General features: G+C 38.2%; 2 protein-coding genes across 6 annotated transcripts in view; one reads left to right on the top strand and one right to left on the bottom strand.

Moving 5' to 3' along the window:
• CASK (calcium/calmodulin dependent serine protein kinase) overlaps nt 1-19,955 on the top strand; it is a 395,420-nt gene that overhangs the window by 241,365 nt on the left and 134,100 nt on the right. For all 4 annotated transcript variants that reach the window (XM_032619715.1, XM_032619712.1, XM_032619714.1 and 1 more), the window contains exon 6: nt 15,194-15,296. In XM_032619715.1, coding sequence (XP_032475606.1) covers nt 15,194-15,296 — 103 coding nt within the window. The remainder of the gene's footprint in view (nt 1-15,193; nt 15,297-19,955) is intronic.
• GPR34 (G protein-coupled receptor 34) lies at nt 292-7,721 on the bottom strand. Of its 2 annotated transcripts, XM_032619716.1 has the most exons (4): nt 7,635-7,721; nt 6,899-6,990; nt 3,359-3,464; nt 292-2,698 (listed from the first exon to the last, which is right to left on the bottom strand). In XM_032619716.1, the coding sequence occupies exon 4, from the start codon at nt 2,617-2,619 to the stop codon at nt 1,483-1,485; it is 1,137 nt and encodes a 378-aa protein (XP_032475607.1). In that variant the 5' UTR covers nt 2,620-2,698; nt 3,359-3,464; nt 6,899-6,990; nt 7,635-7,721; the 3' UTR covers nt 292-1,482. The 2 variants fall into 2 exon arrangements, with proteins under 2 accessions (XP_032475607.1, XP_032475608.1); XM_032619717.1 differs by lacking the exon at nt 3,359-3,464.

The following is a 19,955-nucleotide window of genomic DNA, read 5'->3' as shown; positions in this document are numbered from 1 at the left end:
ATAAACAACAAGGTCCTACTGTATAGCATAGGGAACTACATTCAATATCCTGTGATAAACCATAATGGAAAAGGATATGAAAAAGAATGCATATATATATATATATATATGTGTGTATAACTGAATCACTCTGCTGTACAGCAGAAATTAACACAACATTGTAAATCAACTATACTTCAATAAGATAAATTTTTAAAAAAAATACGAAGGGCCCTTTCTCTTAGAGCTTACTCTCTAGTTATTTTTGAGCATACATGAAAATTTCAGAATTTGCTCCTTTTAATTCTAACCTACAGGTTTTCTTTATTGTTATGAAATATTTCAAACACTCAGATATATACCAAAAATTACATAACAAATACCCATGTATTACCACACAGGTTTAACAGACATTATTAATATTTTGCCATGTTTGCTTCAAATCTCTCCAGATGTAACCATTAACCTTAAGTTGGTATATACGCTTGCGTATATTATGACGTATGTTTTATATTTTTATTGCATATGTATAGATCTGTAAAGAATACGGTATTGTTTTATGTGGTTTTGTACTTTACATAAGTGATTTCATAGGGTACATACCCCTTTGCAGTTTTTGGTTTTTATTCAACATTATTTTTGCCAATTCTCCACGTTGATGCATGCAGATGAAGTTTTTTTCTCCATTCCTTTGCTGATGCATACTCATACTTAGGTTGTTTACATTTGTTTAGTATTGTGAGCAGTAGGTCACTGAGCATCTTTACACGTTTTCTTGTATACATGTTTGAGTGGTTCTGTAAGATGTATACCTAGTAGTGGACTTGCTGGATCATAGGGTGTACACATCTTCAATTTCGCTTTATCAAAGTGTATGGTTCAAGATGGCTGAATTGTCTATAAATCTGTTTTAAGTAAGGTGCAGTCTTAAGTACTGTCGCTAGGCTACTGAATTTTAGCTCACCTATTGTACTAAGCAGTGATAGATAGTGGGTGATTTCATTTTTTATTAGAATTTTATTATTTCATCTGTTAATAGAGGTTTAGACATAAATGAATACAGTGGCAAATTATACAAGCTTTTTAAATGACAATGAACGTATTTTCTGACATTTTAAGTCGGTCCTCAAATCGGTTAACTTTTAAGCACACTTTACATTAGTATTAGGTACTTGATTTTGAATAGCTACTTTAGTGACTTGAGAAACTATAACATTTTCTTTAATTATTCTGTGGTTAAAACCATAAATTTTATTTAATTTTATAATCTATGTTAACAGTGTTAGCCTAAAAGATTTTATATACAGATTTAAAATCTAGTGGTGAGTGTAAGCTTGCACTTAAAATATTTTGTAATTAAGCAAATGAAATATCACAAGTAAGCAAAGAACTTTGGGAGGATCTAAGCTTTGTATATGCTAGAGCTTTGTTTCATAATTTTTTGTTCTTCAAGGAACTAGGCTGTATTTTATCATTCTTTTTAATATGTTTACCGTAAGTGCTTTAAGAAGTAGACTGAATTTTAGCTGAAGCGAATGTATCATGCAGGGAGTATCCTGGTTTAAATTCTGAAGTGCTTTCACTCCTGCTTGCTTCCCCTTGAAACCGTCTAGAAAGAAGTTGGCACATTATTTTGCGAATGTTACTGGACATCAGGAAGTACATGACTGGATCTAAACAGCTATTAAAAGATGAGAAAACCAGCATGATCTCATTGGTTTTGTGAACGATTTCCTTCCAATAGCAAGACGACATATTTAGCTGTGAAGAAATATAGACAAATCGGAAGCCATGATAGGGAACAAAACATACAGTAAAAATGATAAGCACAATAAAGGAATTCCGGGCTGTAGTGGCATATTTGCCAGAATTAGGAAATTTTGACCTCCTTTTAGAAATCCTCAATAGATTCTTGCCAATCTTAAGATAGGAAAGGATTATTAGTAGGAAAATTAGCCAGAACATTACCACAAGAATGTAGTTAAAAATTGCTTCTCCTTTTGCATTATGCTTATCTCTATAATGGAAACACACTGTGGAATTATGACCTCCTTTCCCAAGGGTTAAAATAATCATAGTTAAAAATCCAGCAAGGGCAATTATCCATACTATACAGCAAACATAAATACTCTGTTTGGTTGTTATCGCCTTCCGTTGTTGTATAGACCGATTAATTTTTATGTAGCGATCCAAACTGATGAATCCAAGCAAAATAATGCTAATGTACATGTTCATATAAAATAGTGTTCCCACAACCTTGCAAAGAATCACACCTAGTGTCCACTTGTTTTGGTTAATGTGATACATTATTCGGAAAGGGAGGCAGAAGATAAGTAAGAGGTCTGCAATGGCTACGTTGAGTAGGTAAATCTGAATGGAATTCCTTTTGCGGTGGATACCCAGAAATACATAGAGGGCAATTACGTTTCCAACGAGGCCCACGATGAAAATAACAGAGTAGAATGTTGTTAACACATTAGAGAGTAATTTTTCATCCATGGAACAGGCAGTAAGATTTGAGGCTCCTGAGAAGTTGTGTGGCCATTGGACGCTGTGATTAGTTATAAAGTGCACTCCCTGGGAGGAGCAAGGCCAGCTGCTGACTGAAGTTGTCATCATTGTTACCATCTGACTTCTCATTGTCTTCTGTAGGGATCAAAAAGTGAAGGTGCTAAATGACATGTTCCTTGACTGTAGCTTTTATGTCTTCAGATTTCTCCTACAACAGAATGCCAAACATTGAGTCACTTGTTATTTTAATAACAATTACTTTAGCTCAAAGCACAAATAGTAAATGATTTATTTTCAGACATTGTGAGAAGCTTTCCTTTTATCCTACTTTGGACCATTTGGATATCTACACAATATATGTAGCAGCATTATGGTATCACAAAACAAGCAGCACATATAGTAGAATCTTGTGGAATGTCCTGCTCTGACCTTTTCTACGCTATGATAAATGTTCAAGGTTTGTTTCATTTATTATATTAAAATAAATATATGAACTATGGAATCATCTTTTAGGGAAGTTTTTATGGGAATAGAGATGGAGGTGAAATGACAGCTCATATTTTTCGAAGATGAGTGTCAGTTTCCCTAAAGGTAGTTACAGACACGAGTGAGCTGGGCCCACTGCTGGCCCCTGTCCAGCTTCCTGCCTTGACTCTTTCCCTCATAGGTGGCATTCATTCATTTTGACACGTGTTGCCACACGGTATGTGACAGATAAACTGTGGCAGTCTCTCATTCCATGGTGGGAATAGGGGAAATAGTCCTAAATTTCTTCCTTTTCAACCTAACACCAAGTTGAGGGTATTAAAATCACTTGCCTACGGGGGCATGCAATTACCGTAACAGACCAATAGAGCACAGCACTTGCCTCATTAGGCAGGCTCGTAACACTGCACAGGAGAGCAAAGTAGCCAAACAAAACCAAGTCAGGTGGTGACAGCCGCCAGTTAGGCACCTTGGAGAGTCTCCTTGACCTAGAAGCATAGAACATAGAGTGATAATGTAGATGGGAAAGAGGATGTGTAAACCAAGATTTTGGAAGGAAGTAACTGCAGCTGAAATATTCCGTGGGCTAGGTCATGTGAGACTGTTTGTAAAACAGTGTGTGAATTCCACTTGTTTGTGGCAGCAGAGAATGTTAGCAGTGCTATTTGTTACTGGCTCTTTGCTGGGCATTGGCTGCTGTGAAGAGTTCAGTCTGAGAGGCCATCATAAAGAGGAGATGTGAGGAGAGGATTCCAGAGGGTCTTGTCACATTCCTTTCTTAGAGTGACTTCCCTATTTCTTTACAGAAGCTTAGGAGGTGTCATAAAGACATTCAGGGCAAGGTTATCAAAATCAGACCTAACTAACTCTGTGACCTTCAGCCAACAACTTAATCTTTTCTAAGCCTTAGTTTTTTTGTTTGTAGAAATGGAAAAATGCATTCTACAAACAACAAAACTGGAACATAACAAGTGTTATGTTTACCCTGGAACATAATAAGTGTTCAATGATAGTTAGCTTTAAAACAAAAACACCTTTTGATTAATTTTGTTTTAGTGAATATCTCACACTTGGCTAAGTACTGCTTGGAAAACGAAGGTGAAAATGACAGAGACCCTGCTCTCGGTAAATATTTTTTCAGGAGTGTGCATTTAAACTTTGAATGCTGTACAGTGGATTTGAATTACCATAATTAATTTCCTGATTTGACCTTATACACAGAGAAAAGCATTTGGAAGAAGTTAGCCTTTCTTAAAACTACCTATAATTTGATCAAGAAGAAACCATTTTAGTAGAGTGTGAAATTCCTGTTTAAAATTTTGTCAAGGGGGGAAATCGAATCCTTGGTAGAGGAACTGACTGGTGAAGAGGAAGTTATGTAATCCCTGGTAAGAGCCTGTCGCCAGAGCCGAGGACAACGGAGGGAGGGAGGCAAGAGGACTGAGCCTGGTCTGTCGTGTGTCTCAGCTGCACGGAGACAGATTTCACAAAGCTTAGAGAAACTTACACACGTGTTTCTGGTGATCTGAAATTCTAAAAAGGAAAGGGCAATCCAGGAAGAATGGCAGGCTGCCACAAATGGAGCTGATAATGCAATGTAGATTACCAGGAAGAGGAGAAGGGCCCTGTAAGGGATCTGTGTTGTGTGGTCACATAGGGAACTGGCTGAGGCTCAGGTAGAAACATCTCATAGCCACTGATGAAAGCGAGCTGAGGCATGACAGGTGACACGATTTTGAGAGCTCAGACAGCTGAAATGACTTTAAAGGTCACAGAGTTTTTGTTTTGTTTTTTTTTCTTCTCCATTGCTATATTTTAAACTCCATTAGGGTTAGGAAACAAGTCTGTTTTGTTTGCCTCTGTGTACCAAGCGTTTAGCACAATAAATGCTGTTGAATGAAAAAGGGAATTTAGGGAATTTAGTAGAAAAGTATGTAAAGTCCTACATGTGGATATTAAAATAAACTATTCAAGTACAGGAAGGCCTTTAGCTACATGAACAAAAACACAATTGCAATTGACTGCAGTTGCTGTGTCCGCAGTGTGACGTGGCTGCAGCAAAAACTAACCTGTCTTTGGTTGACTTCATACCTATGGAGTGTCTTAAACGAAGATTGTCACTACTAATCGGTACTGTGCTAAGCTGGTAGGGTTCCACCTGGAATACAGTGTTTCGTCCTCAGCAGCACACTTAAAAAAAGGCCACAGAGCCAGTGCGGGGGGAAGAGCCCAAATCATGTCAGAGGAGCAAGTGGAAGGAAACAGGCACCTGGAGATGTGAACACTTTCAAGGCCATGGAGAAAAGCATTTCACCTCCTGATGTATGTCTTCGGAAAGCAGAAGAAGGACCAGTGAGTAAAAATGCAGAGACAGATGTTGCCTGCTTTTAAGGAAATGCTTTTTTAGAATGAAACAATCTATTTGGGGAGGCAATAAGGTTTTACCACGGAAGATTTTTTTGAGACTACCACAGTTGGATACTTTGTAGAAGAGACTCTCAGTGGCTCTCAATCCCGGCTGCATATTAGAATCCTCTTGAGGGCTTTTTAAAGATTCCAGTGCCTGGCTCCATCCCCAGATCTTCTGCTTTAATTGGTCTGGAATGGGCTCCAGGCAATGGTTTCCTTTAAAAGCTCCTCAGGGGATTCTAATGTGAAGTCAGAATTGAACCCTTGAGCTAGATGACTGAACCAGTAACTAATATTTATTTAGCATATGCTGTGTACCAGACAGTGTGTTAAGCACATTTATATTATTTCATTTACATAATCCTTATAATAACTTTGTGAGGTAGGTACTAATGAAAGATAAAGATGTTTTGATCGTTACCCATGATCACACAGCTCTTAAATGTCTGTACCCAAGTTGAGACTCAGATCCGTCTAGCTTTTAGAGCCCATGATCCTTTTCACCAAACCTCACTCCTCCTAATCACATATGATCAGCATTTCCTTTATTAATGATGAGTTCTGTCAGCGGCAGATCCACATTAGCAGCGCTAATCCACATTAGCGATTTTAAGAAAAGATTGTCATCTAGCTTTCACCTCTTTGGAAAAGGTACTAACCTTTATATTTGCTATGTCCATTATAGTAAGTAAGTAAGTCCAGAGTTTACAGAATCACAAAGCATTCATCAGAATGTTCAGCATATCCCCCAGAGCATATCTTTTCAAACTTATTTCTAGGCCTGATTGTCATTATCAAGATGTTTCTAGAAAGCCATTAGCGCAAAGCACGTAGCCTGAAACCATTTGCCTCAGCTCTAATCTGCAAATGAAATAAATAAATAATAGTTGTACAAGATCACCAATAAACCTTTCTGGTTTTGCTTTATTTTCAAGCTCAAAGAGAAGAATATATTTGTTTAAATAGTAGTAGTAGCTGTCATTTAGAACCCTGTATTGAATGGCTAGTGTTCAGTCATTTATTAACAAATTAACAGATTAGATTCTGTTTGGAACTTAATGGCTGATTTCTGCCTCCTTTACAATGTGTCAATCACTCGCTGTTCCTAAGGCCATTTACTGATGTTTTAAAAACTACTTACTTGATTTGTTAAGAATGGCCAGTGAAGATAAGAAACAAACCACTGCATTCACATAGGGACCAGTTTCCTAGTGGACATTAGTTGTGATTGGTGTGAAGTGGTCACAGTGGTTTTCTGATAGTAGATGGTTAATGGTTTTTAATGTTGTTACTTGACAAATCCTCAAGTTCGCAACCCTGTATTAGTGCTGCATTGTACCCACCAGCACCACCCTCCCCTTGCCTGTAATTTTTCAGCTGGCTCCTACAGGAGCTTCTGTATTAGAGGGCAGGACCCGACAGATTCCACTGTGGCCTCCAATGAGCAAAAGCTTTTTAAATGCAGTTTGGGTATGTTTGTGAAAACATCACATTGCTATGTTAAAATACATACCTAGTTGGCAGTGGTAGCAGCCGTTTACATTTGTAGTTTGACTTGATAATCACTGAATCATTCAGGCCATGCTTTAAGAATTGCACTAATTTCTGCATACAAAGTGAAAATTGAAAGCATGTTACTTTAGAAAGAATATTAGTAGTACATTAGCTTTTGTTATCAATTTAACTGTAGCTAAAACATTTTTAAATTTTAGGTGAATTCACTAAAGGGTATTTTGCTTTTTCTTTTCTCTAATATTCACCATATTAACTTCTGAAACATGAAACTTAAAATTTAATTGGTCTGGTAAATTACCATAAAATAGAAATCATATAATAAAGAAAATACTATTATTGAAAATAGGGAGTCAGCATAACTTAATAAAGTTAATAAGTTACAGATCACTTATAATACACTGGAAATAAAATTCGTTGCATATGAAAATAACTTTTAATTGATTCAAGTAGATCTGCAAGTCTTTGTGGCAGTATACAAAATACAGTATAAACAGCATGACAGTATTGATAGTATGAGCGTAAATATCTCATGTCCTAAAGTACTTCAAGTAACTAAGAAGACAGCCTCATTTTAAGTCAAGTCACGGCAGAGGTATCATTCAGTTTACTCAGGTTTCTAGAAGCAAAGTGTTGCTAGTCACCATGAAGCAGGTTTCATTTATATTACTCAGATAATCAGAATGTAACTTAAAAAAAACAGATCATTTATGCAGTTGAAATCAAGGCATACTCACAGTTCAGGCTCTCTTGAAGTAAAAGGAGATGAACCCCAAGATTCCCTAGACACAGAGACTCGTCTTGGTGTGTCAGCTGGGTTCCTCCATCCGGTTGTGGTGCAGTTGGTTGGGGTTGTCTTTTTATTTTTTATATTTGCATGTGGTGGTAGGTGTGTTTTTTCTCTTTTCTTTCTTTTTTCAACATGACAACCCTTAGACTCCTTGTGAAAATATTAAAAAAAAAAAAACCCACTATGCAACAACTTTATCTTTAAGCTTAATCAACACTTAACTTTGAGAAATTATTTATATCTTTTCTATGAATACCTTCCACTTGGACAATTGTGAAAAGTTTTCCCTCCTCCCCTCCACATAAAGGTTATAAATTCTAAGCAGAAATATGCATTTTTCTGTTTCTCCTAACTAATGATACATAATATGCTATATGTACTTTTAAAGCACAAGCATTTAATTTCTCTTTCTTTCTGGATTCATTTTAGAAACTAACAATCACATAAAGTGGCATTCCTGTGTCAACAAAAAATTGGCATTTTCCATTGGCACTTGCCATCTACCCCTACAAGGATTAAATCATGTGCTGCTGCAACTGCTGACCTTCAACACGCCCTGAAAGGAGCTCAGGGGGGAGAGATGAAATGAGGCCCTCTGTGCTCTGGGGAAAACTGGCACAACAGGGCTTCAGATAGATATTTTCAGGAGACAATTTTATGAGCCCAATTCTTGTATCTGCTCATATCTAGAAAAGCACTAAAATCCTTCATGGTGATGACTGCTCCTCGTGCCTAGCAGTAACCTTCACGAGACTAGCAGAAACCTTCTACAAAAAATATGTGCTTGACTGCATGTATTCCCCCTTCACCAAAATCACGTATATACTGATCTTCCCCCCGTCTCTTTGGAGCAGTTTCTCAGAGCTATCTGGGATGCTGTCTCCCGGGCTGCAGTCCTCATTTTGCCCCAAATAAAACGTAACTCGCAACTCTCACGTTGTGCTTTTCTTCCCCACCCCCCCCCCGGTACGCGGGCCTCTCACTGCTGTGGCCTCTCCTGTTGCAGAGCACAGGCTCCGGACAAGCAGGCTCAGCGGCCATGGCTCATGGGCCCAGGCGCTCCGTGGCATGTGTGATCTTCCCGGACCGGGGCACGAACCCGTGTCCCCTGCATCCGCAGGCGGACTCTCAACCACTGCGCCACCAGGGAAGCCCGTGCATTTTTTTTAAGTCGACACCTGTATTGCATTATAGTAACATGAGTAATGAATTATTATTTAATTTTTAAAAGGTTTATTTGATCTGTGTGTTATTTTAGTATATTTTCATGTGTTCCCTTAAGGCCTTGGATTTATCTAATAAAACAATCTTATAATTTTAGGGTTAGATGAAATTTGTGATAGTATTCTCTCCTTTTTAGCACCATGATGAACTCTCCCAAGTAAATTAAAATATCTCCTATATTTTAAAGAAAATAATGAAGTAATTCTGCAGGGCGTTTTTTTTGGTCCTAGTCCAATATTTAACCACTATCTGTCCATCTGTGTAACTGTTGGCCCTGCAGTTTAATGTCATTTCTTCCTTTTTGTTGTCATCTGAAATGAAGAAGTTAGTTAATATCCTCCTCATAATTGTTACCCTGTAGCTTTGTTTACTTTACACTAAATATTTAATTAATTGGGCTTTATCTAACATTCTAATTATTTCTGGGTACATACACTCTTCTAAACATCATATTCTCCAGAGCTTTTAGTTTGTTATAAATATGACACATGGGACAGAATGTTTTTAAATTGCCAGAATAAAAATATTTTGTAGCTCTTACTTCACTCTAGAACTTCTGAGAAGGAAGATGATTACTGTATTGGTCTAGGAGGAATCGTGTGTGTGTGTGTGTGTGTGTGTGTGTGTGTGTGTGTGTGTGTGTGTGTGTGTGTTGTTAAAAAAACACATAACATTAAATTAACTATCTTAACTTTTAAAATGTACAGTTCAGTAGTGTTAAGTATATTTATATTGTGCAAGTATACTTATATTTTTATACTTTATAAGGTATATTTATATTGTTCAGTAGTGTTAAATATACTTATTGTTGTGTTTATATATAGAAATTTTTCATCTTGCCAAACTGAAAGTCTGTGTCCACTAAACATTAGCCCCCTCTCCCTCTTCCCCTACCCTTGGCAACTACCTTTCTACTTTCTATGATTTTTGACTACTCTAGGTAATTCATTTGAGTCAGATCGTACAGTATTTGTCCTTTTATGACGGGCTTATTTCGTTTAGCATAATATCCTTGAGGTTCACCCATGTTGTACCATGTGACAGGATTTCCTGCTTTTTCAAGCTACATAATATTCCATTGTATGTTTATACCATATTTTCTTTTTTTTTTTTTTTGCGGTACGCGGGCCTCTCACTGCTGTGGCCTCTCCCGTTGCGGAGCACAAGGGTCCGGACGCGCAGGCTCAGCGGCCATGGCTCACGGGCCTAGCCGCTCCCCCACATGTGGGATCTTCCCGGACTGGGGCACAAACCCGTGTCCCCTGCATCGGCAGGCGGACTCTCAACCACCGCACCACCAGGGAAGCCCTACCATATTTTCTTTATCCATTCATCTGTCAGTGGACATTTGGGTTGCTTCCACCTCTTGACTATTGTGAATAATGCTGCAATAAACATAGGTGTACAAATATCTTTTCGGGATCCTGGCAGGATTTATTTAAATGACTAAACGGTGTTTATCTATTATATGTTCTATTTCATAAAATCTAATATAAAATTTTTATCATGCTAGCTATTTTTCCACACCTAAGCCATCCCTTTTCAAAACACTAATTCTGTTTTAATCTTCAGTTCCCTGATGACCCTACTGTGACCAGGTTTGAATGTAAGCTTTTCTTAGTTCTTCCTTTATATGAGCTTTTTCCTGTTCATTCTGAACTTTCTGCTTTTTGTTTTGGTGTTCTCAGCTTATTCCCATACATGCTCTTCTGCTCACCCTTCCCCTTCCTTGAACTCTGTTGATATCTTAGCTTTTTATTTATACAAAAGATAGAAGTAGAAAAGAAGAAATAAACGGATATGCTTGTTTGGTGCCATCCATTTATGATATTACCGGCCTCTCTTATCTAGATCCCAACCCTTGTTAAATTCAGCTCACCACCCACTCCAGGCCTGAACCTCACCAGCTAAAATGAGGACTGCTGGGTACAAACACAGAAGAGTGCTGATTGGTCTTGCTTCAAACTCATGACCACAAACCTCGAGTGGGCCCCTATGCTGCCAACAGTCCTGCTATATTTCCTTAGTCTGGTGGTTCTCAAAGTATGGCTCCTAGACCAGTAGCATCAACATCACTCAGGACAAGACAAACAAACAAAAAAACCATCACTCAGGACCTTGTTAGAGATGCACATCCTTAAGCTCATCCCAGACCTTATCAGTCAGAAACTCTGGGGATGTAGGCCAGCAGATCAGTGTGATTATGATACTAAAGTTTGCCAACCACTGTCTTAGTTCGTTTTCATGTTCTTTGAAAACCCTTTTCACACCTTCACTCTTCTGCCAACAACCACCTCTCCTTCCTCACTCCCACCTGCTGATCACTTTTTATTTCAAGTAAATGGAAAATAGAAGTGCTCAGAAGAGAACTTCCTCATCTTCTTACATCCACATCTGCCTGCATCTGCAGGTGCCCCTGTATCCTGCCTTCTTCGCTGTCACTAGGGCCAACCCCCTTCCCACTTGCATATTATATCCCATCCCCTTTCTCTTCTGGGGTTGTTTTTTCCTTTCTACAGGATCTTTCCCATCAGCGCGCAAATGTTTCTCTTTAAAAAAACAAAACAAAAAAACAAACCTCCCTGAAGATGTCTAGGTAATGCTATGGAGTCATCTAATGCACGTGTTGTTATGTGAAAATTTTGAGTATTTGTATGTATTGTCTCATTTTCAAAACAAAACCAAACAATGGAAGGATAAACCAAAAACTAATGCCAATGAGGTGAGAGAAATTGGGCACGAGGAGAGGGGACAAAAGCTAGGCCTCTCTGAAAGGTATTTGTTTATGGTTTTGCCTTTGGAACTTTGTGTACATGTTTTGTATAATTAAAACACCAAATTAAGTCAAGATCTAGTTAAAACAAATTGGCCTCACCATGTAACAAATTGAAAGTATAACCACAAGGAGAATTCTTTTAAGTGACTTTAAAATAGGGTGGGTTGTTTTGTTTTGCTTTCATTTTACATAATTTTAGATTTACAGAAAAGTTATTGTACAAGAAAAGTACAAGGAATTTCAGACACCTTTCGCTCAGATTCCCCATATGTTAACATTTTACCTTTTGTAGTTAGTAAGTATCCTGTGGGGAGCTACTCTGAGATTATACAAACATCCTGTCACTCTTCAAGCTTTCACCCACTAGTTAGAACCCTTTGCTGGTTCTTATCTGACTCAGTTATTACGATGATAACTGCCAAAGGGTGATTTTCTAATGCCAGAATTTATTCTACATTTATGAATTGATTTTCTACTTAAAGGAAAGCTTTTCCTTCTCCCCATTCATTTACTTATTTATTTACATCAGCATAGACTCATGAATTCTTACTTTGTTGAATAGTAAAACAGTATTTTGATACATCTGACAAAAAGAATCACGAAGAAATCCTGAACAGCATACAGTGGTTTTGTTGTTACTGGTAATGGAAATGTTGTTATTTTGAAACTTTTATACACACACATTAAAGGAAAAAGCAAATGAATGATTATGTTAATGTCATTAGGTACCAACATTATCTGACAAAATCGAAGAAGTAAAATTAAAAACTATAATTGAGTAGGAAGAAGCATCAGTATGAATTGGTGATTTATGTTTTTCCTTCTAAAAAATAAGTAATTTTTAGCTATGTCCGCTTGAAGAGTCGAAGCGGCGATAACCTAATAGCAGTACTATACCTAATATCCATATTGTGGATTTAAGTACCTTTACCCACTAAACAGAAATGGGGCTGTTTGGAGAAATGGCCAGCTCCAATTCTGGGGCAAGAAATGAACAAGACGAGCCTTGAACACCTTGTGCCTGAAAGCAAGAAAGTTATCAGACTCCTAGAGTCTTACAGAAGGACATAAAAGCTGACTTAAGTAGGGGCTCTCACTGGCCAAAAACAGGACAATTCGAGCATGAAAATGAATAATGACTGCGATTGATTAAAACACATCAAAAATATTAAAAATCTATAAATCATTATAGACAACCGCAGAAGCCTCCTACCTGGTCTCCTTTCTTCCACACTTGTGCCATTGCAATCTCTTCACCACGCAGCAGCTCAAGTGATCCTTTCAAAACCTAAAACTCATCTTAATGCTCTCCTGCTCAAAACTTTCCAGTGGTTTTCTATCTTGCTCAGCCTAAAACCCAGAGTTCTGATCTGGCCTTGACTTCAAAACCCTAGACCACAGGGTCTTTGATCATCTGAATCGCATTTTCCACCACTCTTCCCTTTGTTCATTCCTTTCCCAACACACTGGCTTCCTTACTTTTCTCCAAACTTACCAACCCCCTTCGTGCCTCTGGGCCTTTGTACTTATTATCCTCCACACCAAGATCTTGCTTCCATGTGGTTTGCTCTGCGACTTCATTCTGGTCTGTGTTCACATATTACCCTATTAGAGAGGCCTTCTCTGACACCCCTTCTCCTATTAAATAGCAACTCCCTAGTCTTCAAACCTGTCACACCTACTCCCCTACCAGCCTAATTTTACTTCATAGCACTTAACACTACCTAGTCTTGTATTCATTTACGTATGTTGGTTTCTTTGTTTATTCTCTATCTTAAATTCCAATTTTATGACTTATCTCACTTAAGGGTTTGTAGAGAGTGACTGAATCCATGCGCTGCTGGATACATAGATCTCAGTGTAACATTAACTTAAGCATAAATATAGTCGACAAACTATATAAAGTATATACTCTGGGATTCTGATTTAAGCTTCTACTACTCCTTCCTAAGAAGGTGATGAAGACACTGGCCAGGGAACCCTGTCTGGGTCTAGTTTGTGTTTTCTTCTTCTGCATCATGGCCATCCTTTTCTAGGCTGGTTCATTTGCTGTGCCCCACACTACAATCATGCCAGGGCTATTGCTTTTTTCTTCAGGTCTGTTGTCATTGATCTCTATTTGAACCAGCTGAAAGTTCTCATTGAGGGAGAGCACTCTTTATCAGTTGGTTTCTATAGAGGTTTGCTTGTTCTTCCATAGACCCTTCTGGCTACTTTGTGTCTTCCTGCAGTTTGCTCACCATTCCTGTACACTTGCTTTTTCTCTCCTCTCTTTCTCTAACTCATACACAGTCATACATACATTTATGTTCAAGGGCTCATCTTTCTTTGTGCTAGACTCTATCGTAAAGGTCTTTAAACAGCCTTGGACCAAAAGTAACTTCCAAAGTGGAACCCTGATGCTTTCATTGGGCAGAATAAGGATCCCTCCCACTTTTGCGTATCCATCATCAAACATCTCTCCGGGTGTACCAGCTCAGAGTTTTATTGCACAGGTCTCTTCATACCCACTCTCATGTAGGCTAAACCTGAACTAAAACTGTGTCATTTTATGTATGAGCAAGTATAGGACAGAATAAAAAATACTTTTATCTTCCAAGCCTGAAGAGGCTTGCCTTTTTCACTAACTGGTATTTTAAGAACAGGTCATAGCATATGTAATGTTAGTCATGTTGGGGAGCATAGTATTTGAGCAGAGACCAAAGTTCCCTACAATTAAATGCTTTCCTGACACCAGCCCCAGCAAGGTCCCAGAAAGAGGCAGATGCAGAGGACAAGCTGCTCCAAAGAAACTCTCATTGTGACCACAAAGCATATGATTCTTAGCCCTGGTCAAGCAGCTACTCCTCGGGGAGTTTGTCTTTACCCTGGACTAGAGGCCAGCCAAGTAGTCTCCTTTCCCCCTTCTCCTTTCTCACCTCCCATTCCCACAGAGAGGAAGGGCAGGTCCAGAGAAGAGACCCCAGGAAGAGCATTGAATTCCCCAGGAGCCAGGCTCAGTTAAAGTCATTAAATCTGACTCTTCTTACTTGGGGGTAGAATGAATAAAGAAAAGAAATAAGATGGTGGGAGAGTGGACAAAGAAAGGGCCGTCAACATCCCCTAAGGGCCAAGATACAGTGGCTCTGTAGGTCAAGTCAAAGGTTACAAGAAACACAGGAATAAAATATATTTTTCCTGAAATGTAGAGTGTCACTCAAAGGAAGAAAATATTGCATGAAAAGGCAGAAAACACGTCTGTCTTGAACATACATGCTTCCTAAGTAATTCCTAGCACCACACCCTAGTCTTGGAAACAAATAATTCCTGAAAAATATTGGATAAAACAGGTAAGTCTTTGGAGAAATCAGCCAGAAGTGAGAATAGAGAAATAATTCAAGCATCCAAAGTAATTCCGGTTTTTAAAGTATTACAATATGGTCATGTTATTCGGTTTTGTGTAAATTGAATTGTTCGTCTTCAGTTAATCCTTAACTTTGGTTTGTTTGTTTGTTTTTTCTTTTCAGCCCCACTGTGTTCTCCTTGCCTCAAAGGAAAACTCGGCACCTGTTAAACTTGGGGGCTTTGGGGTAGCTATTCAATTAGGGGAGTCTGGACTTGTAGCTGGAGGTAAGAACACTATTTTTAAAATTTCCTTCAAAACCTCGTCACTTTCAGGCTGGTGTAAAACTTTCAGACCAAATATTAGTCCATCCTCAGTGTTTCATACCGCATTCTACCTCACCCTAACCCACCCACAAAAGTGCCATAATGTAGTTTTGAATTTAATAATTCTGTAGTCATAATTAGAATTTTAGTCCCTTAAGATAATAGACTCTGTCTTTTTACTCTTTGTATCCCCAACACTTAACAGGGAAGAGACCCAACATACAAAGATTAAAACAGTATTGGAAGAAGATGATATTTGAGGCAAAGTGACTTTTAAAGTTGAACTGGCCAAACGAAGTCAAATCTAAAATGTGTGGATTAACTACTTTCAGGTTACATCTATGGCTAATTTTTAATTTCACACTGTTTTCCTCTTTCCACTTGTGAAAGAGTCCCACTCAAGCCATCAATCTGTGTATTTGGGAAGAGCAAGCAGATGTGAGTACAGACTGATTTTATTATTAGCCAAAACAAACATAATTAGAAAATTCCCATGCCAGAAAAAAAAGAAGAAAAGTTCAAATGGAAACTTTCTTCACCAGTGTACAGAGGTGGATGCTGATTACAGATTGAAGTATTTGGTTTTATTTATTCCTTGCAGTAGATTCCAGCTCAGAATGCTGCCCTGTTTTTAGTTTTGTTCTTTAGTTTTGCAAATTACATAGTTCTCCCTTCTGCAGACTACCAATCTTCTAGTCATTGCTTTACATTTTCCATCTCGAAGTACTGCCAGCCTTCACAAAGAGGAACAATATCAACAGTATTAAATTCAAATACCTAACAAATGATAAATATCAAAATAATAATCTTTTACACAGGATATTTCATTTAATTCACTGTTACTGAAACATTGAAGCAGTATTAACATAGACCATCTTCTGAAAAATGAGCCATGAGTCATAGTTGTATTCTTTAAATCATTATTTTACCACATTGCCCTCTAAAATTAAATTGCGGTACGCGGGCCTCTCACTGTTGTGGCCCCTCCTGTTGCGGAGCACAGGCTCCGGACGCGCAGGCTCAGCGACCATGGCTCACGGGCCCAGCCGCTCCGCGGCATGTGAGATCTTCCCGGAGCGGGGCATGAACCCGTGTCCCCTGCATCGGCAGGCGGACTCTCAACCACTCCACCACCAGGGAAGCCCTCTAATTTTGCATTTTCTTCTAATCATTTCCAAGAATCTGAGAAACTGCAAGTTGAGTATAGTTTTGAAAACTGATTTTTTTTCCTTCTAATTCTGATGAACTAGTGAATTCACAACTAATGAAAAGTTTTGAAATTTTTCATCTGTGATTAGAGGACTGACCATAGGGTCAGGTAACAAAGAACAGTTTAATCACAGAATCATTGAATCTCAGAATTCGAAGGGGCCTTAACTTCTCCAGTCTTGTAACTAATGATTGAATTCTCTCATAAAATTCCCAGCAAAGGGCTGAGCTCTAGTTTAATTCCTCACGTGGCAAAGAATTCACTGTGTCCCAGGACAGTTCATTCCATTTTTGGAAAGCTCCTAAGTATTGAAACGTTCATCCTTGCATTGAATGGAAGTCTGTCTTCCTGTAACTTCCACCCAGTGGTCCTAATTCTGACTTTTGGAGCCACAGTAAACAATTTTAATCCTTCCATATGATAGTCATTCAGATGCTTGAAAACAGCTACAGTGTCCCCCTAAGTCCTATCCAAGTTAATTTGCCTAGGTTAATTTAGCCATTCCTCACATAAAGTGGTTCAGAATCTCCTGACTGTGCACCAAGTACAGAGCCAAAACTGAGCACAAATACAGGTACTTCCAAGCACACAGAAGCTTGAGGTTATCACTTCTTTTGCCGTGGATCTACATTTCTGTCAGCCTCCCCAAATTGCACGAGCTTTTTGGACAATGCTGTAACACTGCTGGCTCATATTAATCGTGCAATCAACTACAAATCTTAAATTGTTGTTTTTAAACAAACATTGCTGTTGAACTAACTCTCTCAAATCCGGTATTTGTACAACTCACCCCCATGTTAAGACTACACAATTAAATAACACATAATTTCTGACGATTCCATCCTCACGGTTGATGGGATGATATGAAATAAAACGAATTCCTTTTATATGCTATATACTATATGCTATATATGCTATATTCCTTTTATATGCTATATATATTATAGCGTCTTTGTTTCTCTTGGTCTGGATCTTCATCCTATTAGTATTTAAAATGGTATGGGCTTCATATTTTACTGTGCATCTCAACTGAAGGGGAAAAACGGATTCATTCGATTTACCCAGACATTTTTTACATGTTAATCTATTTTCCTAAAGTCCATGAATCTTTCCCCTAAATTGTTTATTTTTAGAAGCTGATTTTTAACCCACAGTGTGTCAGTTATGCAAAATTTATTTTTCTCAATTCTTCTAGAATTAAAATGCTTTGTGATGGTCAAAATATTGTCATTTCTTAAACATACCTTTCCTTGCAGTCTTGAAATAACTACTTCAAGCATTGCAATGTCTTTTAAAATACAGTCTACAGATGTAGATAAGGGATAAATGATTTCTCTTATAAAAAGCTTTCATGTTGTTTAAGGTATCAATACTTTTAAAAATTTTACTATTTATCAGCTCATTTGCTAATATTTAACAGAAAGCTATTTTCCTGTCAGATTAGAATCTTTGATCACTCAGTCCTCCAAATAGAAAGGAATTCTCTCCTTTATATGTTCCATATAGTAAAAACCATTTACGTATATTTACACTTCCCCTATCTGAAACTCAGCTGTTTGGAAAACTCACTTATCCAGAATATATCTAGGAACCTAGGAAATAATTATAATAGCAGCAAGGCATTTCCTGCCCTTAATACCTGTTCATGGTTCTCTCAAGTGAGCATCTAAAGACACACTCTGAGGCTGACGTGCTTCCATTTTTGAGAAACTTTTGTGGATTCGTGTTCCTTCATACCTTGCACCTGCTCTTCCCTCTGGTTAGAACCCCTTTTGTCATTTTATGTGTCTAGTTAACTAAGTATTCTTGAAGACTGAGCTAACAATCATCTCTTAAAAGCAGGCTGATCTTCACGATCCCAAGTGAGGTAACCCTATTCCTTCTCTCCCATGTTACCATGGCTATCTGGGCTACATACCTCCATGTAGCATTTGATGCGGGGATTTGTAATTATATCAAAGACTGAGGTTTGTGAGGGCAAGTGGGGGGACCATGGCTTGTCTCTTGTATGCCCACAGTGGTCCTAGATTGTGTCTGGGACCTAGCAGGCACTTAGGAAATTTTTACTAAATGAAAGAATCTGGTTTCTAATGAGATTACAGTTTATAGCAGATTTTATGCAAAAATTAGGAGAAGACAAGGCTAGAGTAAGCATAGTGAAAGAAAAGAAATGAAAGCCTGACAGAAAGAAATACATTGAGCAGACACCAAAAGTTGGAAAGCACAGCAGCCTTTTGGTACTGAAGAAATGAACCCTTGCATACCTCTGAAGTTCCCAAGGGCGATTTTGGTTCCATACCAGAGTTCTTTCATTGGTATCCACAATGATAATTCTGAGTCATCAAGAAGAGGTTAAATTATGTACAGCATCTTGTGTAAGAGAAGTCAGGAAATTGTACAAAGAGAGCCATCCAAAATTATTAAAGTAAAAAGGTTTTGGTGCATAAAGATCCAGGTCCTAAAGTATTGAATGTGTACCTGTTCAGAACAGCTGTCCCCACCCTGAGGTTCTAGGTAATAAGCTTTTATTATATTATCAAAAAAGGTAACATTTAAATATTTAAATGTACATCGGAAGTGTCTCATATACAGTGACATTTAATTTGGCTTGGTAATTGGCTTCCCGTCCTTAGAATTCTGTGGTCAAAGTCATAAAAATCAAGTGACCACAAAGAAGGAAAAGTCAAGTGATCACATACCAGGAAATTGAAGAGGTTGGTGTATGTTAAAGGTTGACTCCAGTCCTTTCACACCTCCCGATCTTCATGCAATAAAAAAATCATTCCTATGTATTCTTTCTACCATGGTCTTTTCCCCTTTCATCTATGAGCAGATTCTTGAACCAAAAGACATGTATATTCCTCAAGGATGAACCCTAATTCTCCAGAACCAGGGTAGTCTTCAATATGGCTAAATGGAAAGAACCTCCCCTGGATGTCTGGGGCTGGCTGTGGTGGCTCTGACTAGTCCCAGATTGAGGCCTACATTTTGAGATGCTTGGTCCTGCCTTGTAAGGGAAATAGTAGGAGTCAAGTTGAGTTTCAAAGTAGTATCCCAACCATCAGCAGGTACCTGGCTGGTGCCCTGGTACCAGTACTCTGATCTCTTACCCTGCTTTTCCCTACTCTTACCAGCTCCTGTCCATCAGACCAAGGCAAATTCTCCAAGGGCACTGCCCTATCCAGGCTATTAATGAAGTAGAAGGCTTAGTTCTCATCATTTCAACTTCTTTTTGTTACTTGAGGAAGCCAAATGGGGCAATATGGAAATAAAAATCTTTCCTTCTGACCAGTAGAGATTTCACTGATCTACTATACATTTTAAATAAAAATATTTTCACTCCCTGAACCCTGAACTTAATCTCTTCTATTATGGGGGAAGGAGAGGAACCATTATGATCTGCAGCAAAG

Source organism: Phocoena sinus, chromosome X (genome assembly GCF_008692025.1).
Source record: "Phocoena sinus isolate mPhoSin1 chromosome X, mPhoSin1.pri, whole genome shotgun sequence".
Lineage (NCBI taxonomy): Eukaryota > Metazoa > Chordata > Mammalia > Artiodactyla > Phocoenidae > Phocoena > Phocoena sinus.
The sequence above is the reverse complement of the archived record's forward strand: the minus strand, read 5'-3'. Positions and strand labels throughout refer to the sequence as shown.